Source organism: Emydura macquarii, unplaced genomic scaffold (assembly GCF_026122565.2).
Source record: "Emydura macquarii macquarii isolate MOO-44397 ecotype Brisbane River unplaced genomic scaffold, CSIRO-AGI_Emac_v2 contig_312, whole genome shotgun sequence".
Lineage (NCBI taxonomy): Eukaryota > Metazoa > Chordata > Testudines > Chelidae > Emydura > Emydura macquarii.
The window spans coordinates 6,158,917-6,186,416 of NW_027130449.1; the positions used below are offsets into that span (position 1 = coordinate 6,158,917).

The following is a 27,500-nucleotide window of genomic DNA, read 5'->3' on the forward strand; positions in this document are numbered from 1 at the left end:
TGCCAAGAGCCAGCTGGGCCACCTGTGCTGTACTCACAGCTTCCTGGCTAAGACGCTCTGGAGAGGTTTGGTACATGGATGGGGAGACAAACCGAGGAGCGGTGCAGGAAGTGGCCTTGGTGATGCTCTTCAGCTGGCTGTGAGCCAATCCAACAGCGTGTGTTTGAGGGTGCCTGGGTGGAAGGGGGTGCTGCTGGCAGTGACAGTGAGGTTGAATATTTATTCCTGGCCCATGGACTTGCACGAGAGCCTGTCTGAGACGGTTGTCGGTGCCCCAGTGTGAGGAATGTGTTTTTTGCATGAACAACAGCTCTCTGTCCTCGGAATATGATATGCCATTTGATATCCCAACCCATAATTTGAAAAATATAGTTCTGCTCGTCTCGATACTTAGCTTTTGCCTTCTGGCCACCCAGCTAGTTTGCTCTCTTGACTGCCTGGAGTGGGTTCTCCTTTTCCGTAGCCTCTTTGATTTCCATCAGTTTCGCTGCTGAAACTGAGAGCTAGTGAAGCATGCCAATGGATTCAATGTCCTGATTCCCTTCCCCAACTTGCTGCTGTGAGGTATATGTGCCAACGCCGGTAGTCACCCTGGACGATATCTGATCTCTGCCTGGGAGTGCTGGAGGTGCATTGCAATCTCTTCGGAGCGCTAGGAAGGAACTTTGCCATGAATGCCTCGAGGGGTTTCTGATCTGATTGCACTGTTCTGGGTGGCCAAACATGTATTGATGGAATCACTCCACTCCAAATACCTCAGCCAGAAGCTCTTTTTCTGTTTGGCCGTACCCCTGTTCAGCCTCTGACAGGGCTCTGCCGACATAAGCGACCAGCTGCCCCTACAGAAGAGTTACACCCAATCCTTTCTCCGACACATCATACTGGAGTCTCCGTGGCTGTCCTAGCTAGTAGTGCTTCAGGACAGGGGCATCGGTTATCGTTTGTTTCAGCATGTCAAACACTTGCTGCTGTGGACCTGCCCAGTCCCACTCAGCATCCTGCCTTGTGAGCTGACATCTGGGTTAGGCTCCTGCAGCCAGGTGTGGACAGAATTTGGTCAGAAAATGTATCATTCCTATAAAGTGCTGTACCCTTTTCATGGCCACCAGAGCTGGCACGTCTCTAACTGCCTTCCGCTTGTTGGGATCTGCTTTCAGTCCCTCTGCTGTGAGCAAATGCCCAATACTTGTCACCTCACGTGATCTGAGTTGCATTTTTTCTGGGCATTTTTTAAGTTCTTACCCCTGCATCACTGTAGAAAAGCCTATATTTTTCTGTTATGGTCTCATTCAGCTTCTGTTTCATTGCACCCTTCACCTACAATGAGCTCCTGCACTTCTTCTCCTAAAGCCTGGAGCCATGTTAGCATTACACAGCTGCTACATTTCACACCAGAGGGATGGCATTTCTGTAGGAACTGATAACTCAGTGTGTTTTGTGATCCTTCAGGATGGGAAGGTGCTTTACAATGGTAAGAGGCTATTAATACCCAGCTGATTGGAAGTTGCTTGTAAAAGGTCCTGGGAAAGGGGAATTTGTGGCTCGGGGGTCCTTCTGATGTTGGTGCTAAGTTATGGAGATTCAAGCCTTGCATTTAGACCAAATTGGAATGATTTTTATGGTTTGATGAAGCAACCTGTTAGCAGAACTAAGGGGAAGCTTCTATCTACAGCTCCTCCAGTATAGATCCAACATGAAGAATCCCATGCCCAAGTCTTCTGGAGGGTGAACTCTTTAGGATCACAGTTCAGGGTTTTTGCTAGAGTGGGAGAGAATCAACTGTGTCCGTAGGGCCTGAGAAATGAATTTCCCCTCTTAACACAAAAGGGAATGTTCCCACACAGCTGGGCATGCTGAATGAGCAGCAAACCAATGCTGCTAAGGAGGAAGCTGTCTTCTGTATATGGAACGCCATGAGACCTTTCTAAACCTGGCTCCACAATTCCTTATTACACCGGGGCTTGACTGTAGCAGTTGAGTTTCTCTCTTGCATCAGACAGAGAAGGGGGCGAAGGGTGGGGCGGGGCACGTTCAGAGCTGTGTCAGGAAACCCCACTGGCATGGAGGTGGGTAGAGTGGCTAAAGGGCCATGCGACTTTCAACATGCATCGCTGTTAACCCAGGCATGAGGCTGCTGCTTAGCTCCTGTTCTCCTTCTCTTTCTGGCCCCTGCAGCTGTGGGGTTTGTGAGCGAAGATGAATATCTGGAGATCACAGGGATCACCAGGGAGCAATCTGGCGAGTACGAGTGCAGCGCGTCCAACGACGTTGCAGCTCCCGTCGTCCGGAGAGTGAAAGTCACCGTGAACTGTAAGTAATCTCAGATACCAGCTCTTGGCTGTGGCCTGTCGGAGACTCCAGGGCAGGCGGTTAGCAGAGACAGGGCGGCTGGCAAGGAAAGGATAACCCCTACCCAAAGCTATGGGGAGGGGAACAGGTCATTGTCTCTTCACGCTAGGTCTGTACGGCTGCCCAAAGAGAAGGTGCATAGTCTGGGCCTGTGCAGGGGGCTGGGAGCAGGGAAGGCTCATTCTGTCTGCACGGAGGCCAGGACAGGATGTATCCGTGCAGGGGACGTGGTGTGTCTGCATGTGGCTGGGGTTGGGAAGGGCTGTGAGGCGGCTGGATGTGTCCTTGCAGGGGAAAAGGGATGTTTGTGCCGGGGGCTGGAGTAGGGAAAGAGAGGGCGGGCTGGGGTGGGCTGGGGGCATCCTTCCAGAGAGCTGGGGGGCAGACACAGGATGGGCTGGGAAAGGCAGTGCATGTTTTCTCCATTAGTTTGGGTTTTGAACTCTTTTTTTCCACTCCCCCGCCTTCCTGGCTCCTTCTGTGTTTTTGCAGTCCATGGTGAGATGCTGTGTTGATAACCTCTGGGGAGATGGGAAGCGGGAACTGAGCAACAAGTGGGAATTTAAAAATAAATAATGAGCAGAAATGCTGCTGCTAAGAGAGTGGGTGAAGAAAACTCAGCCCTCCTGGCACCTCTACGCACACATACAGTGCGTGCACTCCAACACAAATAAGCACAGACACACAGGGGGCATGCACTTCTACAGACACACACTTTGGTACGCACAGGAGCACCTGTGCTTAAAAAGCATACACATGGTGCATGGCATGTGTTCACACACACATGCCCAGACAAATACCTATGCATGCGCTCACATACATGCATGGCAAATGTGTGCATGCACTCACACACATGCACAAACAAATGTGTTTCTGTGCTCACACATGCACAAGCACCTGTGCATATGCTGACACACACATGCATGGGCAAACATGCATGCACGCTCGCACATGCACAAACACATGCGTGTGCTCACACACGTGCACAGACAAACGTGCACAGGCACATGCACATGGGCGCACGCACACACACAGGCACATGCACTCACACACCAAAGGAACACAACTGTTAGCCCTGGAAAGAGCCAGAGGCTCCAATAAGCATGTGCTGCTGGTGAACTGGGGCAGGCAGACGGAAGAGCCCATGCTGGCTAGAAACCCAGAACGAGGTGTGTGCTCACTCCCTTCCCATCTGCGAGCGCTGGGCGTGAAGTTCCTTGTGGGCCTGTAAACCAGCACTTGAATGGCAGGAACAAGCCTCCTGTTGGCTAGAGGAGGGCAGCTGGCACAGGGACCTTCTGCCTCTAGCTGATTATTTTGGCTCAGACCACGGGGTGGGGAAGAAAGAAAGGATTGCAGCATGAAGGCAGAAAGGAAGGGTTGTCCAAGGCTACAGGGAGAAACCCGCATGTCCTCATGTCCCCACAGACCCGCCATACATCTCGGACGCCAAGAGCACAGGAGTGCCTGTGGGGCAGAAGGGCATTCTTCAGTGCGAAGCCTCCGCCGTCCCCTCCGCAGAATTCCAGTGGTACAAAGACGACAAAAGGTAGGTGAATCTGATGGGGGTTGGAGAGGAAGGGGACACCCCAGAATCACTGAGGTCAGCTGGAAAGACCTTGAAGGTGGCATCCGTCTAAGCAGAAAAACTGTCTGCTGCAGTTCCCATGGGATTTACATGCATCGCCTCCTGGGCTGGCTGCGCCCCCTGTCAGCACTGGCATCAGTGGGGGGTGGAAAGATGGGTCAGCGGCCTGATTTCACCCTGTCTTTGTGACAGCCACGCTCTTTCGCTTCAGGAGAAAAGAGTGGGATGGAGGTGGGGAACAGACCCCTCGGTTGTAGCGCTGTTGTAAGAGGCTCTCGCCAGGATAGCTGTTATGATTCACTGAAGATCCCCCGCTGCAAAAAAAGAGCCATAAAAACATCATGTCAAGGAAGGCACAGGGAAAGCGGCCAGCCTCTTCCTGAAGTGCATCAAGGTGCCATTTTCAGGCACGGGGTACAATAATTCAATATTGAGCATCCTTCTGTCCCAGGTGTTTTAATAAATGACGAGGAGAATGGAGAAGAAGCCAGATGCGGAACCATTTATTCTCCCCAAATCTTGTTTAGCCCTTAAAAAAGAGGCTTTTGGAGAGATTGAGAGGCCAGAGCTCCTGGCAGCAAAGGGGAAAAGACCAGCAGCTAATTACACATGGGCCCAAGGTGACATGTTTAGATCCGGATGCAAACTTGCCTGTTGTTCAGAGACTGGTAGAGTTCAGATCCAACTGATTCAGCCCTTTATAGACACAGGAGCCAGCTGCTAAATTCTGATCTGGATTCTGAGCCTGATTTTCCCCAGCGTGGGTAGGATTTGAATCTGGACTTTTGTATTGGGCCCATCTCTGCACTAATAACCTGATCTGTACGGGTGCTGAGCACGTGCTGCACGCATCCATTCCAACAGGAGCTGCAGTGGTTTGACCTGAATTAAAATCAGGCCATGAATTTATATTTAATTCCACTTTGCCTCCACAATATCGAGTATCTGAACTCTGAGGTTAGTTTTCCTGCCTGGGAATGGATCTTCTGGGCAATTTTTTTCAAAGTGGCCTTAATCCTGCGTTCTAAATTTGGTCCCCCTGAATTCAGATGTGCGGGCCCCGTGCCGCATGTGCCAATGGCATTTGTGGGCCTACGGCGGCCAGCGTGATCGAGTGGTCACAGAAGTGGGCTGGGAGTCAGTTAACCTAGCTTCAACTCCTGACGGCGAGTGTCCCATTGGATGAGCTGGGGGCAAACCGTTATGCTCTTTGTGCCTCCTTTTCTCCATCTGTAAAATGGCACTAAAAGTTATTCTTCCCTCCCTTGGTGAAGAGAGCATGGTTCCTTGCCTGAGAGTGCTGAGAGTCTGATTGGAAGCACAAATCCAGGCTTTGGAAATGCAGGGGCTTTGGAAATATGCGCCCTTTCAGACTTAAGATGCTCTTGGTCCAGTTCCTTTGAAATGGCAGAAGAAATGTCAGGTCCTTATTGTTGTCAGGCTGCTAAGGCCAAAATGGTTAAGCGAGCAACTTAAGCTATGCTAGGTCCCAAAACTGTGGTCAAGCAACTGGGACTTCAACACTTCTCATGCCAGAATCATGCCCAAAGGGAAGTGAAAAAGGATAGTCTGGTGGTTAGGGTGCCAGCCGGGGATTTGTCAGGCCAGTGGCCAGTTCCCACCAATGCCACTTTTCTGTGGGACCTTAGACAAGTCACTTAGTTTCTCTGTGCTTTGCTTCCCCCTCTGTGAAATGGGGGTAACAGCACCGCCCTACCTCATGGGGGTGTTGTGGCGATAAATATGTTAAAACAGCTTGAGTGGCGCACAGATCCTATGATATCATATGAACATAAGATTAGCTAGATATCTCTTTTTGTAGACCCTACGCCAGCTGTGCTGGTTGTTTCATTTGTCTGGGTGTTTTTAGCACATCCCAGGAATGGAGAGATGGGTTTAAAATACTAATTGGAGGATATTTTCCCATCAGGCTCAGCATTTCTCAGAAGTAGGCCATATTGTGCTGGCCTTTCAACCACAGATATGAATAACATTCATATTCATTCTGAAGCCAAATGCTACTGTGTGTTGTCAATCAAGACCTGAAGCAAGCTGGGATGGTGGTAATGGAGAGCAGGCACCCACTGGGAGGAATTAGCTAGTAAAAAACACCAGAGCGTCTGAAGAAATAGAGATGCTGCAGAGGAGAGGGAAACAATGAAACAAAAGATCAGTGATTGGCGGACTTGCAAAGTATCACAAAGTGCTGGCGTTTAGCCAGAGACAGGGCAGCACCATCCAGCTGTGACCCATTTCCTTGGTTCGCCTCCTTTCTCCCTGCCGTACCCTAGGGGTTCCTGTGGGTGGGGTTCTTGGAGCAAGGGGAAGGGCTCCCTGTCCTAGGGTTAGAATGGGCTTCCAGCCCCAGGGCTAGGGTTCCTGTGGGCAAGGTATTTGTTGGGAGTGTTAGGATTCCTTTGCATAGGGTTTCCTGCCACATCACAATCTTCCCAGGTCTAGCCAGGCACACGTCATGCTCTGCTAGCCGGAAAGGGCTCTCTGGAGTGGGATCTCCTGGCTCGTGGTTTGAATTGAACAACGGGACTAAACTCAGCACTCCTTTGGCTATAAGGGTGGGACAAATAGGTTTGACTCAAATCAAGAGAAGACTTGGGTTTCAGACCTTTTTCTGAGCCAGATCAGAACTTTGCTGGAGTTCTGGGGGAGCCAAGAATTGGATTACCGGCTCCTTTGCCTGATGTCTCTTCAATCCCCCTGTCTTCAGTCCCATGCATGGCTCCTTCCTCTTCTAGTTGTCCGCCTGGTTTTCTCTTCTCTCTTTGTTGCACCTCAGTGGTGTCTCCCGAAAGCAATGCCAGCTCCTCCCATCTCTGTGAGCCCCCACTAGACCATTTCATCCATCCAGCATGATCTCCCAGGCCTCTTCCTCCCACAGTGGTTTTCAAACTGGGGTACACGAGACAAATCCTCTAATGGCAGACAAGACATTTTATTTAGTAAGACTTGGCAATCTAACCACAGGTATATTATGACCCTATCTCAGACTGGGGGTATGCAGTAGACTATATTATTTGGAAAGGGGTGTGCAGCCTAAAAAGTTTGAAAACTACTGCACAATTCTCACTCAGTTTCCTCCATCTCCCTCTGTCTCTGTCTCTGGTCTCCTCTCTGGGAAGGTTTTTGCGGGCACCAGGGAGCTCAGCAACGTGTTTGCAGAACCCAAAACCACAGCTCCATTCATACCAATCCCGTTCTGGGGCTGCTCTCTGATATGCCCTGGAACGCATGCCTGGATTTAGCAGCAATACTGGGGCCCAGTAGACACACTGCCAGGGTTTCCCCAAAGGCCTGGGGGACAGATTGTATGGAGAAAGGGGGTCTGGGAGAACTTGTTGGGGATGTGTGAAGGAAGAGGTCCATGGAGTAGGGGGTTAGGCTCCCCTGTTGGGGTTGTTGGATTTTGAAGGCCGAGGGGGCAGGAGGATCAAGGGGGCAGGGAGGAAGGGAGCAGAGAAGAATAGGGGAAACTCCAGAGTGTTGCTTTAGGGCTCATGCAAACAGTACCTCAATGCGTAGGGCATGTACAGAGGGCTCAGTCCCTACCATGCCAGAGGGCTGGTGCTGCACCGAGGCCGTGTGCTGCTTTCTCCTGTGAGGACGTGTCCCAGGTCCCGTCCTTTTGCTGGTAAAGAGTTGCTGCGCCCGCCTGGTTATCAGCAGCGCCTACGCTGGGAGCTTTGCAGGCCCAAGACTGTCCTGCCATGGTGGCTGCTCTGCTTATCTCAGGATGCCTCTTGCTCTAGCTCAGCTCTTGGGCAGTATGGCTTGGTGGATGAGGCCTAGGATGGGACTTGAGAGACCTGGGTCTAGTCCAAGCTCTGCCACTGACCTGTTCTGTGACCTCGGGCAATTCACTTCACCTCCCTGTTTCCCCTCCTACCTTTGGTCTGTCTAAGTATAAGCTCCTCCGGTCAAGGAATTTCTCCCACTCTTTGTCTACTATGGTGGGGCCCGGATCTCAGGCGGGTCCTCTAAGTTTTACCGCAATAGGGATAAGAGCCTGGGGAACAGTTAGCAGCTCCTTGATCTGACCATGTCTTTCGTCTGAAGGTGTTACCATGTCCCTTTTCCCTTTCTCCCCTTGCCTCAGGCTGGTAGAAGGACAGAAAGGGGTGAAAGTTGAAAGCAAAGCCTTCTTCTCCAGACTGACCTTCTTCAACGTCTCGGAGCAGGATTATGGGAACTACACCTGTGTGGCCGCCAACAAACTCGGCAACACCAACGTCAGCATCATCCTGTACGGTGAGTAGGACCGGTGGGGCTGGGTGGAGAGAAGGAAGCACGGAGAAGACAATGTGAGGGGGAGAGGCTGGAAGGACGCAGACCCCAACGGGTTATTTTTCCTGCGTGTTGCTGACACACAGGACCACCTCAGTGTGCAGCCTCCATTCATCTCGCAGTGGAGATGTCACCAGATGGGATGCGTCTTTCTTACTGATTGCTTCTGCTGAAATAAACCCATGCACCTCATCGCCCCAAATTCCTACGACATGTTGCATAAGATTTGGAAGAAAATTTAGTAGTTCCCTCCCCCACCATGATTATTTCCCCATATTCACAGCACCTCAGAGCTTCCAAGCAGGACCAAACTAGGGAATACTAAAAAAATGGCAAAGCAGCCAGTTTGTGTTGTGTTTCTAGCCTGATCAGAAGGAATCAGGAAGCTGGCAAGAAAGTTGGTCCTCATGAGATTTCCAGCCTCTCACTGCCAATGACAGAGAGTTTGGGTAGTTCTGTTAAGGCTGGAATTAAGCATCCAGGTTTCAAGCTGCTTGTTCAAACCATAGATCCCTGCCAGACATCTTGGTCAGGATCAGCCCGGTTAGTCGATGCTTTTTCTGACCCATGGGATAAAATGTGACAGAATTTGCTCCAGAAATAGGCTCAAAGCACAAAATCCACATCCAAAGTCCAAGGGTCCCCTCGGCCAAGCTTTGCTTTGGGGGTTGGTAGCACTGAAAAATTTGGATCCAGATCCGAGCTGAGATTCCAGTCACCCACGAAGTTTGATATTTACTGAGCTGGGACTTGGAGCCGATCTCATTTTCATGGTAATAAAATACAGGAGCACTCTGTGCTGCAATCGGTGAGGTGGGCTTGTGTGTCTGAAGCTTCACACAGAGGGATGAAAAGCTACACTAACTGAACCTGAATCCAGGCGGCACTTCCTTTGTTGCAAACCTGAATCTCGACAGTTTTGCTGAGATAACTTTCAGCGAGCCATGGCCACAAACCATATAGACTTGGGCTGATTCCTGGATTTAGCAGGAAATTATCCCAGATTTTGTGGTTTCTCATGTTTTGGGCTTAAACCTTGGCCACTTTGGCTGAGTTTCCACTTGTGTTTTTGGGTCTGTCAAATCCTAAACTCAAGAGACCCAAACCCAAATCAGATCCAGATTTGAATTTGCACACGTCTTTGGGAGAGGGATGGAATGTTTGACAGACCCAGGGCCCGGTCATGAAGTTCATATCCAGATGTGCTGTGCACGACTCCAGAGCATAAATGATCCAGGTGACTCTGTCATCATGTGTCAGCTTTCTGGTCATATTTTCTGTTACTGCCACATAAAAAACAATAGAAAGGTGCGGGATGGGAAGCTCCACATCCTTATCTGGGAGCTGTTTTCTTCACACGCCGGAGCTGTGATTAGAGTGATGCATCCATCTGACACCGCACACAGTCGGGGAGGGCATAATTGCTCGACACATTTGTCAAGTGTCTCCATGCTATGGCAGTCAGAAGTGTCAGAGCCTGTGCCTCTAATCAGGAACTGAGCGGGAAGCAAAGCCCTTTTCACCCCTTTCTCAGATTCCCCCACAACCAATTCTAGGCCACAATCATAGCCAGCTGTTATACACCAGACCTGGGGTGATGCCCACCTTTGCACAGGATCCTGTATCCCACACACCTCAGGCGGAATCTCAGCTCGTCCTACACGCGGACCTAATGCCGCGCCCATGAACAGCCCTAAGCTCCGCCCACGCTAATGATGTCATTGTTTCCTAGTAACTAGCGACAGCTAATAAGAGAGGGAGACTTTTTAAAAATTGAGGGGCAGAAATCCAAACAAGGGAGAGCTGGACAAAACACGTGATGGGCCAGAAGGTGATTTTTCGGTGGCGTCGTTTTTAGGCGCCCACCTTTGGACACGTAATTTGCATCCGATTTTCGGAGGTGCTGAGCACACACAGCTCTCGCTGACTCCCCCTTTGAAAGCTGGCCGCCTAGAGATGGCTGAAGCTGGGAATCCACAAAACTCGAGGAATGCAAAATCAGAAGCCACGGTTGAACCTGTGAATCTCCCTCCCCCCACCCCACCGCCGGAGGAAACAGCCCAGAGGAGCAAGTGCAGTTACTGCTGCTGCCTTCCCTTGTGGTTCAGGCTGGGGATAGGGCAGCCTTATTGCCCTGTAGGGATTTCATAGGAGTTCCCCCAATGGAATCTGGGAGCAGGAGGTACCGAATCAGCACATTGCCTGGAAAGCCGCCCCCCGTATCCCTATTTCAGGCAGGCAACACCCATTTGTTGTTCATTGACCACCTAGTGTCCAAGTTACAGCCACTTTCCACCACCATTACCTCGTCTACTACAGATTTTCCCTGTTATTGGGGACCCCTGCCAGCATAAGCCCTGCCTCAGATTTCTCCCAGGCTACTTTCCTCCTTAAAACCCATCCTTTAGGTCACCCCGGCCTTTGGGGAACCTTCCACGGCCCCCTCAATTTGTGCTGGGCTGCTGATGAACTGGTCTGAAAGCATGAGCAGGGCCATGGCTGACTGGTTAACATTGCTGCAACCAACACTGCTCTTGGCCTCTGGAGAGTGAAACAACAGGAATGTGCTGAGTCAGCGTTTCCATCAATCGGGAGGCAGGGTGCTGGCAGCGTGTTATATGGACAGCGGGGCGGCTGTGAGGTTGGATTGTTTTGATGTTGGAGGTCATGGAATGAAAGGCAAAGCATCTTAAAACCCCTTCTGTGCTGCTCTGTTTCCTGCCCTGCTGGGGACATTCCATTGAGTAACACTGAGTTCCTGTAAAAAGTCGCACTCTACCTATAAATCAGGGGGGATTGTAACATACTTCAAGTGAATCTCTGTAGGTGCAGGGATTCACCTGCCTGGATCATTTGGGGCCTAGGACTGTATATAACATCCCTGCAGTTATCAAATCTTTGTCAAGCTTCACTCCACCATGCACGGTCTTTAGTACATATTGTATAATACAGCCTTGCAAAATTCTGTGTGCCCGGGGTGGGGACTTTATTTTGATGGGAGTATAACATATTGCTAGCTTTTCATTTTCATTGTGGCGGAAAGGGCAAGCATGGAGATTTTGTGAATGGGTCAGTACACTTCCAAAGAGGAACTTTGGTCTAGAAGACAGTGTACTGGACCGGGAGTCAGGGGACCGGGGGCTCTGCCACTGACCTGCTATATGACCTTGGGCAAGTCCCTCCCCATCTCTGCATCTCTGTTTCCTCCCCTGTCCTTTGTCTATTTAGATGGTACGCTCTTCACAGTGGGGGTGATCTCTCACTGTGTTTGTACAGCACCTAACACAGTGGGGCCCTGATCTCGGCTGGGGCCTTCAGGCATTCCTGTAATAATAATCCCCCTTTTGCAAGGCTGTCATAATGTTATTTATTATTTTAAACTCATGGAAACATCAGTCCTGCAATTTCCCATGAATTGTTTCACTCACTTCAGAAAGTGTCTGCTGCTCCCCCGCCCACCCTCCCACCTTTTAAGTTCTACCCCCACACCTCCCATTCCACCTCTTATTTACATGTCAGCGTGTTTGCAGAGTGGTATGTAAACTGTAATTTTTTTTTTATCATTTTTCTCTTCCATCGTTTCCTCACCCGGTTTAGAAATAAGTGAGCCCACAAGCTCAACTTTGTTCCAAGGTCAGTATTGCTCTTGCTGTGTGTCACATCCGCCATCCCTCCCCTGCCTTTAACCTCTGCCTGCTCTCACATTGCCTGTTTCCCTGTCTGACAACATGCATGGAGGACAGAACCGCTTCCTGGAGGGCAGCCAGAGAGGATGCAGGTAGACGGGCTGTGACTGGTCACCTGGAATTTGTCTCCATAAAGAGTGTGGCTTAAACTTTACAAGCGCATCCTGTCAACCCAGAATTCCTTTTGAAGCAACAAGGTTCCTCTTCTTCTCTTCCTGGAGCTTGCACCCAGACTCCTAGTCCAATTGGATATAAATCCAGTTTGCAATCTTTTCCTTCAAAGGGTTGTAACTAGGGTCTCTTCGAGCTGGCCACAGGAATGCGATTTCAGTTCTTCTTCTTATTCTGAATGATCTGGAGGTTGGGGTGGATTGCACCCTCAGCAAGTTTGCAGATGACACTAAGCTGGGGTGGGAGGGGTAGACACACTGGAGGGTAGGGTGACCTACACAAATTGGAGGACTGGACCAAAAATATCTGATGAGATTCAACAAGGACAAGTGCAGAGTCCTGCACTTAGGAAGGAAGAATCCCATACACAGCTACAGACTGGGGACCGACGGGGTAGGCAGCAGTTCTACAAAAAAGGACCTGTGAGTTACAGTGGACAAGAAGTTGGATATGAGTCAGCAGTGTGCCCTTATTGCCAAGAAGGCTAATGGCACATTGGGCTGCATTAATAGGAGCATTGCCAGCAGATCAAGGTTAGTGATTATTCCCCTCTATTCAGCACTGGTCTGGCCACATTTGGAGTATTGTGTCCAGTTTTGGGCCCCCACTACAGAAAGGATGTGGACAAATTGGAGACACTCCAGAGGAGGGCAACAAAAATGATGAGGGGGCTGGAGCACATGACTTATAAGGAGAGGCAGAGGGAACTAGGCTTGTTTAGTCTGCAGAAGAGAAGAATGAGGGGGGATTTGATAGCAGCCTTTAACTACCTGAAAGTAGATGACAGAACAAGGAGCAATGGTCTCAAGTTACATTGGGGGAGGTCTAGGTTGGATATTAGGAAAAACCTTTTCACTCGGAGGGTGGTGAAGCACTGCAATGGGTTACCTAGGGAGGTGGTGTAATCTCCATCCTTAGAGGTTTTAAGGCCCTGCTTGACAAAGCCCTGGCTGGGATGATTTGATTGGGGTTGGTCCTGCTTTGAGCAGGACTAGATGACCTCCTGAGGTCCCTTCCAACCCTAATCGTCTATGATTCTGTGTAGTGTGAAACAGCCCCCTGGATGCTAATGCAGATGTTGGACCCAATCCTGCAAAGTACTGAGCTTCATCAGCTCCCATTGAATGGGCAACAGAAGTTGAGGGCGCTCTGCATCTTCTGTCTTGGGATGATTACAGGGAAAACTCAGACTGTACCTTTGTGCCCAACAGATATTGGACTCTGAGTACATGCCTGATAGCAGAACAAACAGCAGGGCCTTTGAGAAGCTAGGTGAGGCAATAGTGGAAGCTCCTTGTCTTGAGGTGCCCACATCTGCACTGGGGTTGTGAGCTGAAGAGGCCATTTTTCTTGCAGTCCCTTACGGCACGGTGCCACTTGGCTTCTGAACACACAGAAGGAGAGTTACAAGAGTGCAGTGTGCAGGCCTTTAGCCATGCTGCTGCCAGGAGGATGAATGGAGATTCTGTGGCCATGTGCTCACACACTGCACCAACGGTTGCACATCGACCCAGAGGAGGCTGGGATGAGGGATGTGCAGCGATACATCAGTCATCCTGCAATTGCTGCAGACCCTGGCTCAGAAGCATTCTTAGGGTCTTGCTGGGAATCAGGTGCAAAACTGGAGCAATGCAGCAAATCTCTGGACGGGGAGGGCTAAAGCCGAGCTGGCTTTAGGATTTGTGGAGACTCTAATGAAGTTATCCTTGGAGGGCCCTCAACCTTTTAATCTCCCCTTTTCTCAGGCAGTCCCCTCTACTCATAGTCAGCACAGGGTTTGGAAGATTTCCTCCCTGCCTCCTCCAGATCAGAAATCGCACTGGTCTTTGACCTGCTGGCTCTGGCTAAAACAATGGTCAGCACGCTCAGTGCTGCAGTAGTTTTGGGAGTGACTGTTCCGCGAACGGAATCTCCCTTGGCTTTATCTTAGACAGCTCCCAAATGGCAGCTGCTGGCTCAGAGCGTCTTGTCATCCCACCTCCACCCTCTGAGGCAGTGCATGAGCTGACCAGCTACACAGGGGGATACCAAGGGACACTGTGCTACTTGCTGTGGGAGGGTACGGGCTACGTGCATGATAGTTTAGTGCAGAAGGGGAAATAGCATCAGGAGAACTAGCTCTAGGTGTGAGTATCCTCCCAGCAGGGTACTTCGACAACCTCACCAACCAGAGCCAACAGAAAATATCCATGAAGGATTCCAGTGATTCCAGCCAGTCCTCCTCTATGCCTAGCACTCCGTTTATGACACAGTCAAGACCACGAAGGGAAGGGATGGGGAAAAAATCACCCTTACTCCAAGGAGTTCTTTAAAAAAAAAGACTCCATACCAATGCTGGGAAATGATTGTGGTTCATTTATCTGCATCCCCCCTCTCCTCCCAGTGCCAACAGAGACCAGGTCGCCTCATGCCCACACGTGGAGGCATTTATTAACTCATCCCTTCACCCTGTTTTGTTTTTCTTTCTTTTCTGTTTGTCTCCTGCATGCCCCCCCGCGTCTCTCTTCTTCGTGCCTCCCTCCATTCTGCCATGTAAGTACTGCCAGCTCTAACGATTCATCTTCATCCTACTAAAGGCGCTAGTGTTCTGCAAGAAGAGGAATTGGGAGGCGGTAGGGAGACAAAAACAATGCCTTGTCGCAGAAGGCAACCAGATATTGCACAGAGATATGATAGATGCACGTGCAGGCCTGGAGATAGAGGAAATACAGTCTGAGCTATGGCAGATGGAGACAAGTAAAGTATTGTGATGCTTTAGATGAGTGAATGCAATAGATATGGGGTTCTCAGTCTGGGGTTGCGAATAGGTGTGGGTGAGTTGCAACCAGCAACACTGCTGAATGAGGTAGGGGTGGGCAGTCCTAGCTAGATCTCTGCTAAATGGGAGTGGAGCCATCGTAGTGAGAAGGTCCCCAGTTTGGAAAAGGTTGAGAACCCTTGCAATAGATGGATGGGTGAGACAGTCATGGATGCAGTGAATGGTTTGTAGAAGTCAACAGAGAGAGGCAGTAGTTAGATACCATGTGTGGGACATACATACATACTGGTGTGGGGAGTGAGGCGGGACGAGGGGTGGATAAATGCAATAATAGACAGATGGATACCGGAGGTGAAATTGTTAGACTTGATAGATGATCCAGATCTGCAGAGAGAACAGGGTTCACATCTGGAAGGCCTGGTAACCGTTTATAACCATCTGAGCTTTTCTGAAGGTGGCTGTTGCACAGACATTGGAACCTGGTCCCTCTTGGAAGGGTTGTGGGTATCGTTGTCCTCTCCTGGGATGTCATGAGCTCTGGGTCCCAGTGACACACAGCATCACAGGCAAGGTGGGCCTAAGCCCCAGCCAACAGAGCCGGTTTTTGTGACCCAAAGAAAGAAGCTGATGCAAGCTGCTATGCCAGGGGCTGTGGTAGCATTGCGCTCCAGTGTCGTGGGTCGCCACCACATGGGCATGCCCTTTGACCACAGGAGGATTCTGAAACACTCCTCTGTAACAGGCTGTTTTGGACATCGTGGGCCAGATCCATTTCTGGAGTAACTCCATTGCCTTCAGGCAAATCAAACAGGGATGAAGTTCACGCAGTAGAAATCAGCAAACCTGCCCAGGTAGAAAGCTCTAATCCCACCAGACTTCTACGGTGGGCTTGACTAGATCTTTCCCGAATGGTTTGTTTCATTACTCCAATGCAGGAAAATTTTGTTACGTGGATAGTTTCAGTGGGCCTGATTCACTGCTCAGATACCCCAGATGGACACTGTGGTGCATCTGATACAACGTGTTTGCCGTAATCCTCGACGGGAGTCAGAGAGCAGCAATATTCACAAATGGCCCCGGTTATCTTTGCCTTACCAGCAGATTGCTCCTTTGATTCTCAGAGACAGATCCCACCTTTGACCTCCAGACTAGATCACTTCACCGTATTCAGCCTAGGACTCACTTTCCAGGCCATTCCGGGGCATCGGCTGGGGCAGACTTCAGCCACCCATCTTTGGAGTAGGGTGGGCTAGCCCTGTGCTCTGAATACTGTCAGCTAATTCACTCCTGGGGGAAATTCAAGGGGTTGGTTTGGGCCCTAGTTATGTCAGCGATCTCTTCTCCCCTTACGCTGCACCAAGATGACTGTATTTGTCAGGAAAGGTTTGACTGTCGAACCCAGTGGTGAAGCCTGGGGAGTTGAAGGGGGGATGTTTTCTGTAGCAGACACTCGCCATGGAATTGGTTCCCACCAGGTTCTCGCCCTGAACCTGGCCACACTTGGAGCATGGTGCCAGATGCACCTCTTTGTTCAGGCCTTCCTGGAAGGGCAGGCACTGGAATCTCTGATTACCCAGCCTGCTGCTTAGGAGTCGTCACTTCTAAGCTTATCTATGTTCTTGTCACAGACACTCAAATTTGGAAAGAGCCAGAGACCCACATGTGCTCACTTCCAGCACAACCCGCATGTGCGTAGATACTCATCTGGGAGCAGGGGAGATGAGCTGATAACACAGGGACGGCCACTCCAAGGCCAGACCAGTGTTCCGTTGAGTCTTCCGTCCTTTCTCCAGACTGGTCTGCACTGGGAACTTACACTGGCACAGCTACGTCTCTCAGGCATGTGAAAAAACCGCACCCCTGCGAGATGTAGGCAAGCCGGCCTAACCCCCATGTAGACAGCGCCAGGTCGACGGGGGAATTCTTTTGTTGACCTAGCTACTACCTCTTGCAGAGGTGGATTACCTATGCTGATGGGAGATCCCCTCCTGTTGGCATAGGTGGCGTCTACACTGAAGCACTACAGCGGCTCAGCTGCAGCAGTTTAAGTGTAGACATACTCTGAAGGAGGCCGGGGAAAGGAAATCACAATGCACCTTGCTGCAATAATATCCCGTTAGAGGCTGGTGTCTCCCTGCTCCCAGCAAGTGACTGGTTTATGGCCTGAAACACCAGGATTTACCTGGGCAGTAACCTGGTATCAGTATCATGATATGTCTTTTTCCAGGTCCTTGATGCTACTGTACAAGTAAAGGTACTTGATGGGAGATTTTCACTCTGCCATGCCCCACGCCTCCCCTTTATGTGCACATGCAGACCATCGGGCCAAGGGATAGGGGGAATGCACAATAGCATCTGAGATCTGAGCCCTGGTCTCTCACTTGGCGCATTCTCTGAAGGAAAATTCACAGCAGCCTGAGCCAACTGCTGCTGTCTCACTGCCTTGCGCATTCCCCACAGAGTCTTTTATCCCCCAGGCATTAAGCCGCCTTTTGATGGTATCAGTACTCGGTAAAAGGTCAGCTGATTAACACCTGAAAGACTCACAGCGATCATCAAGCCAATTTATTAGCGAATATGGGACTGGAGTAAGACTCCTGACATCACACGGGAACAATTGCAAAAAGAAGTGGTTATCAAAGACAGGCTCAGCGTCCCCAGAGGATTAAGGGGAGTCACTTAGGAGCAGGAATTCCAGTTTGCAGCACTTACAGGCATAGCGCGTGCCAGGCTTTCTGCTACAAGGCAGCATCTTCTGGGTTTTCGGGTTTTTTTGTGCTACCCCGATCTGTGAATTTTTCAGCATGGAATCAGCCAGACCAGCAAAAGGCTGTTGGTTGCAGGAATGGCAGGAAATCGGGTTTCCTGTCTTAACCCTGCCAGAAAAGCAAGAACACATGCAGGCCAGGAGCCCTGATCATGTCGCTGGACATGTTGAGATGCCTGAACGTCATGTCCACATGCACCACTCACTGTGGTACGAGCATTTATTCCTGCCTGCAAATGGGACAAAAACTGGGATTTATCGGGAATTGCAGCGTAAACTAACACAGTGGGGTAGGGATTTCTTCAGTAAAACCAAATGTTTTATGGGCGTGCAGCGTACGGCAGGTCACTCGGTCCCATGCTGGGCCTTTGTAGTACTTGCCCACATCAGTGAGAAGAGACTGTCTCATCCATCAAGGCTAATCCAACATCCCAAGAGCCCCTCTGTGAGCATCAAAATGCTCCCTCCCCAAACCCTCCACAGGTCAGTGAAACCATATCCACGAAAGGTGCCTCTTAGGAAATGAAGGACCCCTGCAATCCCAGAGTTTTCATGTGCCACTCATCAGAGCTGCATGTGGTCCTGTCGCCCACCCCGAAACAGTAGGAGCCATCAGTACTTCAATGCAGAAGAGAAGCAAGTGGCAGAAGTAGACGTAAGAATGGTGGTTGCTATAGCACCAGTCTCTCAGTCAGATTGTCTTTTTATAGACTCCTAGAATTGTCAGACTGGATGGGATCTCAATAGGTAATCTAGTCCAGTCCCCTGCACAGAAGCAGGACTAAGTATTTTTAGACCATCCCTGGCAGGTGCTTGTCTAGCCTGTTCTTTAAAATCTCCGATGACAGAGATTCCACGACCTCCTTAGGTAATTTGTTCCTGTCCTTAACTACCCTGACAGTTAGGAAATTTTTCGTCATGTCTATCCTAAATCTCCTTCACTGCAATTTAAGCCCATTACTTCTCGTCCTGTCCTCAGTGGATAAGGAGAACAATTGATCACCTTCCTCTGTATAACAACCTTTTACATTCTTGAAAACTTATCACGTCCCCCCTCAGTCTTCTCTTCTGCAGACTAAGCAAACCTCGTTTTTTCAGTCTTTCCTCGCAGGTCATGTTTTCCAGACCTTTAATCATTTTTGTTGCTCTCCTCTGGACTTTCTCCAATTTGTCCACATCTTTCTCAAAGTTTAGTGCCTAGAACTGGACACAATACTCCAGTTGAGGTCTTATCGATGCTGAGCATAATGAAAGAATTACTTCTCGTGTCTTGCTTACAATCCTCCTGCTAACACATCCCAGAATGATGTTTGCATTTTTTGCAACAGTATTACATTGTTGGCTCCTATTTACTTTGTGATCCACTATAATCCTCAGATCCTTTTCTGCAGTACTCCTTTCTAGGTCGTCATTTCCCATTTTGTATTTCTGCAATTGCTTATTCCTTCCTATTTTGCATTTGACCTATTGAATTCTATCCTAGCTATTTCAGGCCGTTCCTCCAGTTTGTCAAGATCATTTGGAATTCTAATTTTCTTCAAACCTCAATCCAAAATTTTCTGGCTTCGTGGATTTCACTCTGCAGAGGACTTGACTTCAATGGTCTTTGGATCAAACCCTAGAAATAGAGAATTTCCTTTATCCACTAGGATGATGCCCTTTTGTCCATTTTGTTCGAGGGTCACCTTTTCCTTGCTTCAGCGTTGGCCAACCTAGGTTGGACCCATCTCCTTGTCCTTCCAGTTGCCAGTGGGCATAGACGTTTTGAATCCTGGTTTCAAGTTGGTTACAAAAGACTTGCATACATCCCTTCAGAGGGGGATAGAATAGGGCTCAGTCAAGAAAAACTGCTCCCATTTTTGTCAGCCTAACAGACTTTAAGTCCACAATGTGACAAGCTCCATTTAGAACCTGGGAAATGTTCTTTGTTTTAAGTTTGGAACTTTGGCACAGTCAGTGGTTCCGAGCCACTTGATGGAGTAGCCCTCCTCTCACTGCAAGGAGATTTGATTTTGTAAAATAGGTATTAAATCCCCGAGAAGGAATTATAAACCAGCTTCCAAACAAAGAAAGCCCTAGTTATATAGCTTAGTCAGCGGTTCTTTCTGGGGTTGCATGGTCCATCCCAGAACGTAGGTAGACCTGGTGTGGTGACACTAGGCAGTGCAAGCTGTGTTTAGTTACTCTAGTGGATCGAGAGAACTATGTGAACTTTTCCATATCCAGCAGACCCTGTATAGGATCAACTTTATATTCATAGCCCTTTATCTTCTCTTCTCTATCACAAGGGATATTACAGATCCAAAGCCCCAGATCTGTGGAAGTTTGGATCCATGTCTGAACTGTGCACCTGTGCCTATCTCTAGTGCTGATTGTGTTTTTTAACCAGCATAAATATAGTGCATGCATTATTGGGTGTGTTAAAAAAAAATGTTTGCTTTTAAATTGTAAGTGTTCGAGTTTTCACGCCTCTGCTAAACCATCATTAGAGCTCCCTGGAAACTGACACAGCGTCTCCCTTACCATGCTTTCAGTCTAATCAGTGTCACAAATGACACTGCTTTTCAGCAACTTGACACCTCCAGCACTGGCTCAGAAATGCCCCTTGGAGTTAGCTGTGCATGCGTGTGAAATGGATGTTTAAGGTGCGCCATTGGGCTGATATTTACCTGGGGATTACACAGAATCCCACAGTGACTAGCCATGCAGGGATGAATTGCAGACACTGGGTTGAAAATGCATGGTGAAATATCTTAAATGCCCATTTGATGAAAAACCACATGGGCTGACCATGAAGCCCTTAATTAGGTCAAACTCCCATTGAATGAGTGAGGGCAGCAAGTTAAGGCACTAAACGGGAACTCAAGAGAACTGGGTTCCAGGGCCAGCTCTGCCTGAGTCACTGTCACCTAAGCTGATGTTTTCAGAGCCTCCTAGGGGATTTAGAGTCACAATTCTGATGAATTTTAACACATTATTTTTTAAAGATTTGGGAACTTTGAAAATTTCAGCGATAATGTGTGTGCCTCAGTTTCCTCACTTAGACATTGATTGGGGATACTCATCCTTCCTTTACCCTTCACCTATCTTGTCTATTTAGATTGCAAATTCCTCAGGTAGGGATTGTCTTTTATAAGCACAGTGAGACACAGATCTCAAATGGGGGCTTCCAAATGATACTGTAATACAAATAATAATAAGGATTGGACCTGGAAAAAAATAGTTAGGGCCAAATTCTGCCATCCTTACTTATACTGAGCCTCATTTTCCATTGCTTTACACTTTACATAGATTCATACAGGTCACGACGAGGAGGGACCATTAGAACATCTAATCTGACCTATATATTGCATGCCATTACATTTCACTCGTTTACCACTGCATTGAGTGCAATAACTTGTTGTCTAAAGCACGTTCCAGAAAGGTATCTAGTCTCTTTGAAGACATCAAAAGGTGGAGAATACACCACTTCCTTTGGGAGTTTGTTCCAATGGTTAATTACCTTCACTGTTAAAAAGTTGTTCCTTATTTCTAATACTGTGTCTGGATTCAGCTTCCAGTTCTTCTGCCTGTCTCCACTAGATTAGAGTCCTTTTGTAAGCAGTATTTTCAAGTATAATCAAGTCACCTCTCAATCTTCCTTTTGAATAGCTAACCAAATTAAGCTCTTTCAGGGATAGTCTTTGTTGCAACGTTAGGTTGGCTTAACTACATCGCTCTAGGCTGTTAACAATGTCATGTCTGTGCGATGTAATTCAGTTCAACTAAGCCCCAGTGTAGACACTGCATCAGCTTTTCCTTTATTTTGTCTGGGGTTGATGAGAGGCGAACCGAGCTATAGATAAGAATCATTTCGCTTGCCCTTGTTAATATTGGCACAACAATTGCATACTTCCATTCTTGAACTTCCCTGATATTCCAAGATTTATTAAAAATTAAAATCAGTGGGCCAAAGATCTCCTCAGCCATCTCTTTTAGCACTCTTGTGTACAAGTTTTCTGGACCTGCTGATTTTAAATATTTATCCCTCGATGTTGTTCAACATCCTCCTTAGTTACTAATGGTATAGAAAGTATACCATCATCCTCATATGATACAAGTACATCATCCTGCTTCTTTCCAAATTCAGAACAGAAATACTTATTGAATACTTATATACTTACTTCTGCTTCATTAACAATTTTACAATCTCCATCTAAAAATGGGACTGTGTCATTCGTAGAATTTCTTTTATTCCTTATATCCTTTCAGAATTCCTTATAGTCCTTAGTCCTGCCAGCCTTGGAATTTTCTTGTCTTTAGTTTCCCTTATCAATTTTCTGCACTTCATCACTTCTGCTTTATATTGATTTCTATCTAACTTCCCTTTTCCCATTTGTTATATATTGCTTTTTTACTTTTAATTGATACCTTCACTTCTCCATTGAACCATGATGGGCTTTTAGCCAAAGTTGTCCTCTTTTTTGTTTGTGGGATCATGGCTCTTTGGCCAGCTACTAAAATCTTCTTAAATAGCTCTCCATTTTTATTCGCATTTTTCTGTTTCATTTTTTCCTCCCAGTCAATTTTGCTCATCATTTTCCTCAGCTTTGGGAAATTAGCCCTTTTGAAACACAAAATATATATATTACTGTTCAGGACTGTCTACTCTTTGCCCATATTGAATGCACTCAGGTCTGATCACTGGTCCCTAGGCAACCACTAACTTCCAGTCCAGTGATTAATTCAGCTTTATCCATCACAATGAGGTCCAAAATACAGTTACCTTGTGTTGGGTGCAATACCTTTGTGTTAGAAAATTATCATCTAGAATTTTTAGATGCTCTAATGATGCTTTCTTACTGGCTGCCTGAAACCAGCAGCCTACGCCACCCAAATTGAAATCCTCCCAGAACAAAACAAGTTTTTTTCCCGCACATTACAGGTGGATGCTTAAGTAGTAAGACGCCCTGCTCTCTGGTTTGATTTGGAGGTCGGTAACAAACCATTTCCCTTTCTGGACACTGGTAGCTAGCACATTATCCATATGCATTCATAATCCTGCGGTTCTGCGTTATCGATAACTCTAAAACAAGTAATGGTGTCTTTAATGTCGAGTGCCATGCCCTCACCTCTTTTCCCGCAGTCAACCACAGCTGTGCGAAGAGGGTATGAACACTGCCAGATCAGAGTGGTAGTATTTTAAAACCACTTTGCACAATTGTAAATGACTCTGCAAGGTGTAAGGCATTAGAGAATTAGGCCAGTAGAGCAGTAGTCTACTCTCCGAGTAGCCTTACTCACATGAATCTGGGCCTTAATTATTTTGGTCCCAAAAATCTATTTCCTGTCCTCCAAACAGGGTTAGGGATTCTGGCTTATTCCGTGGCTAATCTTGAATAAATATCTTCCACTAAAAAAGTCAAATTTTTTTTTTTTTATTTAACACGCAGTCCAAGGCATTCCACTTAATTCAATTGCTAATTTGATTCTTTCTTTAATTTATCAAGACCTCTGGAACCAAATATTTTTTTTTTATTATTTAAAAAAACCCCTAAAACCTCAATTTCCACCCTTTATTCTGATCAATGTTGATTGCTTTAGGCAGGTATTATTAGATAATTCTATCTAGAAAGTTACAATTAATAAGGATGGGTCAACATTCTACATGGCAGAGAAAAAGAAAGAGCTCAAGGGAAATCCCAGTAATAATAATAAAAGACAAGTGCAAATCCAAGGCATGTTATTCAGATATTCTGGGCCAAATTCAACCCTGATGTAACTCCACTGTTACACACAATGAATGTCACCCTTAAATATTTTATTTAAAATATTTTATTACAGATCTTGCCATATGCTTTGCCAACTATGATGGCCAGGGCTGTAATAACATCAGCTTCTTATTCAGGGTTAGATTGTGCAGCCATGAGTCACGCTGCTGAGAACTGGTACGGGTCATTCCATTAAAGCCAATGGGCAACCCTTAATTTAAAGTTAGGAATGGTCTTGATTGAAATCAGACGTAGGAGCTAAGACTGATAGTTTCCGAAGTGGCCACTGCTTTCCGGGCGCCTCTGATTTTGGGCACCCTGTTTGTGATTTTCCAAACAGCTGAGCACCCCAAGGTGCCAGATGAGATCAATGGGAGCTGTGGGTGCTCAGGACCTCTGAAAAATCAGGCCCCAGCTATCTCAGAGGCAGCCAGAATCAGTGACTACTTTGTAAAACTTAAGGGCCAGATCCAGAGTGATACCGATTTACACAAGCTGAGGATATGATCCTAGATGTCAATTTAAGAATAATACTTTGCGTTTACAGTGCTTTGCATAGGTAAAACACCTACAAATATTAACTAAATGTATCCCCCCCCTTGAGCAAGATGCTTATCAATCCTATTTTATAGATGGGGAAACTGAGGGAGAGAGATGCTGTGCATTGCATCAAATAGCATCCTCAGTCAATGGCCAAGTCAGGTTTAGAATTTCAGACCTTCTGACTCCCAGCCCCTGGGCTCATTTCTCCCAATCACATTTGCCCCCCAATGGTTGACTAGTAATCCCAAGTGTTACCCAGTGCAGATGACACCATGAGGGGAAGGGCCTGTACATGCAGATGCTTGAAGTCCCTTGTGCTGCAGGTTGCTCTTTGCACTCTTCCTGTCCTCCAGTCTAATTCGGAGTCTCATCTCCATCCGTGGCACTTGGAGAAGCAGGCTGGCAGCAGGCTGTCGGGGACCCAATGCAACCCTAGTTCATGCTGCCCAGGTCTCATTTTTGTCCAAGACAAGAGAAACTCTACACCATTGCCTTTGTCTTCTCGCCATCATTCTTCAGACACACAAGGTTCAGTGTGGGATCAAGGCACTGCCTTCTCATTACTAAGGGGATTACGTCGGCTGCTTTGCTTCTCAGCATCCTCAAACAGGAGCCTAATACCACAATGCAACCCCTCCCCTCAATAGCCTGCACCTACATCAACTAGTAAACTAGTAAAACCCAGCATTAGTGAGGATAATGCTATGTTCTGGGGCCAGCAGAGGCTTTCAATTAACACACCAGGACTTGTCACTGCAGTAAAGAACAGGCAGGTTTCTTGGATACAATCAGCTGGACTGGCCATCTGCCTGAAATGCCCTCCTCCAGCAACCACTGATCTCATTTAAGACATGAGAGGGGGCTGTCTCCTTCCCAGGAGTGCTAGTCAGAACAGGGAAGGCAGAACATTGGCACTAGCAATTAGAGATGGGCTTGACCCATGACCCCCGCACTTCAGGAGAGTTTGATTCCTCACCCAGTCTTTGCAAACAACCCTATCTCTGCCATGCGAGAAATAACCCACCCTCTGAGCTTGGAAGATAGTTGGGAAACGACCCTGAACTCTGTGTCTGTACGATGTGGCTGGTTCTCCCCTGCCTTGTAGCTGTTAACTCCCACCTGTGCAAATGTAACATAATGCTGCCAGATCTGCATGGTTATGCTTTGCCCTCCCTTTGCACAAGGACAGATGATGGCACAAGATGCAAGCCAGTGAGGAATCAAGCGTGGCAACACTCAGGCCTAATTCTAATATTACTAATAACAGCCACCCTGACATTAGCATAGAGAATCAGGCACTGTGCAGGAATCTCAGTAGAGGGAAGCATCAGCTGAACTGTCTATAAGCAGAGTTTTCCCACTCATCTTAACAATGACTTGTTCTTTAATTTTTAGAAGAGACAACTACAGCCCTGACACCCTGGAAAGGTCAGTACATGTGCTCCCCAAACGGTTATTGCGCCGCAAACGCTGGTTTCGCTGCCACCACCAGCCCCTCTGCTTCTGCTGTGCCTGCTAACACCAAGGGATTGGCTGAGCAGAAATAACTCTCTCTTGTCCCCCAAACCCCTGAGAGCACCAATTCAACTAACTTTTTCATCGCACCCCTGCCTCACTGCTTTGTGGGGACCCCTGCAGCCCCCCATTACTGCTTGCAGGGTTCTAATTCAGCAGCATCAGGAACTAGGATCAAGCATGCACCTGTGATGAGTTGTAGCCATCCTGGTGTCAGGGACCCTGCAGCCAGTCCTTTCTTGTAGCCTAACACGCTATAGAGACCTTTACACAGTCTTTTCCTCTGGATGCTGTGCAGCTCTCTGCCTAGCTCTCCCTAGCTTGCTCTCTCTTTCTGTCTCCTTTTGCTGTGGCAAATATCAGGAGGGTTTTCTGGTCTGATTCACTGGGTTTCAGAGAAAATTTGTCTCATTTGAGGTCCTTATTCCTCCCAGATGTTTTCAACGGATAATTGATGCTTGTAACATTTCTCTAGGACACTACAGTGCTTGATAATTGGCCTCTTTGGACTGTCACATGTTTCCCTAATGAGCTGGAAGTAATGAATGCATGAGACCTGGAGAGCAGACACAGCCTTATCAACTCCACTGCCACAGCAGTGCTAGCTCCTGACAGCAGGGGTTCCATTATTACCCACCCACAGCACTCGGCTGCCTCCGGACCTCACTTCTACATTTCAGCAGGTTCAGCCCAGCTTTCAGGCACCTGATGCTTTCAGCTCTCCAGGATGCTGGAGCCAACTTTGTTATGATAGACCCGGTTGACCCTCCCCTGCTGGCAGACATGACTTTTCTTTTGAATGGTGCAGATAACAGGTAAAAGAAGTGGCATCTGTTTGGCCAAAGAAAGAACAGGTTAAAAAAAAAAGAAATGACAGGGACAGCTGCATCTTACTCTGGCGCTGGAGGGCATCAAGACAAACGCATGCCAGGAGCCAGAAATGCTCAGCCTCCAGTGTGCAGCCAACATGCTCAGCTGTTCAGAAAAGCAGACCCGTTATTTTGGTGCTGTGATGGCCTGTCTGCTACTCTCTGCCCGACAGGCACCTCCTGCTGGTGTTCTGGGAATTAGCTCCTGGCAACACCCCCATCCGCAGCCTGTGCTCCATCACTCTTCCCTTCCTGCCATTGTCAGGGCTCACCGCTGTCTTTGAAGCTCAGCCCTCTGGCCAAGCCACAGTCCGTGTTCCCCCCTGCTTCCGGGGATGGGATTCTGCAGTCCCATTCCCACCACTTGTTTCAGTGGCCACTGTAGTGTACTGCCACTCCACTGGCAGCCTAGGGGAGACAGGGTGTGGCCCAGCAGCCTTCGCCTGCCTCCCCTCCAACTCTCAGTAGCCTTCCCTGGGCCACTTCCCCACAGCCCCAGTACTTCCTCCCTTGTATCAGGGCCCTCCCCTCTCACCAAGCCATGGCCATCAGCCACTTCCCCACTCAGGGTGCTGCTTGCGGGCAGCCTTCCCTCCCTAAGTTCCTGGGAGCAACTGCCCTGCTTTGCTTGCTACTCCCCTCTTTATACTGGGCTCCTGGGTCCTGATTGGCTGCCCGGCCGCTCCTGCTCCTTGGCTGCTTCTCGCCCAGCCCTCCTTAACCCCCTCTTGGCCAGTGCGGGGCAGGCGCCCCGCCACAGATACCTAAAAAGGTTGAAGCCAAGTTCTTTTGAAATATCAAAAATATCACTGTGGGTTGGTTGAAAATTTGCTGTCAAAACTGTTTTTCTTTGTTTTTTTCTTGTTGAGTGTCTGCTTTTGTGGAAAATTTCAATTTTTCAGTGAAAAACAGAATGCCTGAAAATGGAAATATTTTGATTTAGAAATGTTGCTGCTCCAGTGCCTCATGGGAGTTAGAATTTGGTGACTCATGTCCCCATTCTTCCCTTTGGGTTAGGTTACCAGCCAGACTATATCTCCCATGAAACATCATGGCCTGGGACTCCCATGATTCACAGCCTGGAGGGGAGCCTGTGATGCATCATGGGAGATGTAGCCTGACCAGGCCAAGGAGACCCTGCTGCAGTATTTCCAATTTGAAATATTCTAGTTATCAGCTGAAACTTTCAATATTCAAACTTCCAC

At 48.2% G+C, this 27,500-nt stretch overlaps 1 protein-coding gene across 3 annotated transcripts in view; it reads left to right on the forward strand.

Annotated features, from left to right (window-relative positions):
* NTM (neurotrimin) overlaps nucleotides 1–27,500 on the forward strand; it is a 631,724-nt gene that overhangs the window by 598,383 nt on the left and 5,841 nt on the right. For all 3 annotated transcript variants that reach the window (XM_067564047.1, XM_067564057.1, XM_067564063.1), the window contains 5 exons: nucleotides 2,176–2,310; nucleotides 3,778–3,898; nucleotides 8,049–8,200; nucleotides 11,834–11,869; nucleotides 25,307–25,339. In XM_067564047.1, coding sequence (XP_067420148.1) covers nucleotides 2,176–2,310; nucleotides 3,778–3,898; nucleotides 8,049–8,200; nucleotides 11,834–11,869; nucleotides 25,307–25,339 — 477 coding nt within the window. The remainder of the gene's footprint in view (nucleotides 1–2,175; nucleotides 2,311–3,777; nucleotides 3,899–8,048; nucleotides 8,201–11,833; nucleotides 11,870–25,306; nucleotides 25,340–27,500) is intronic.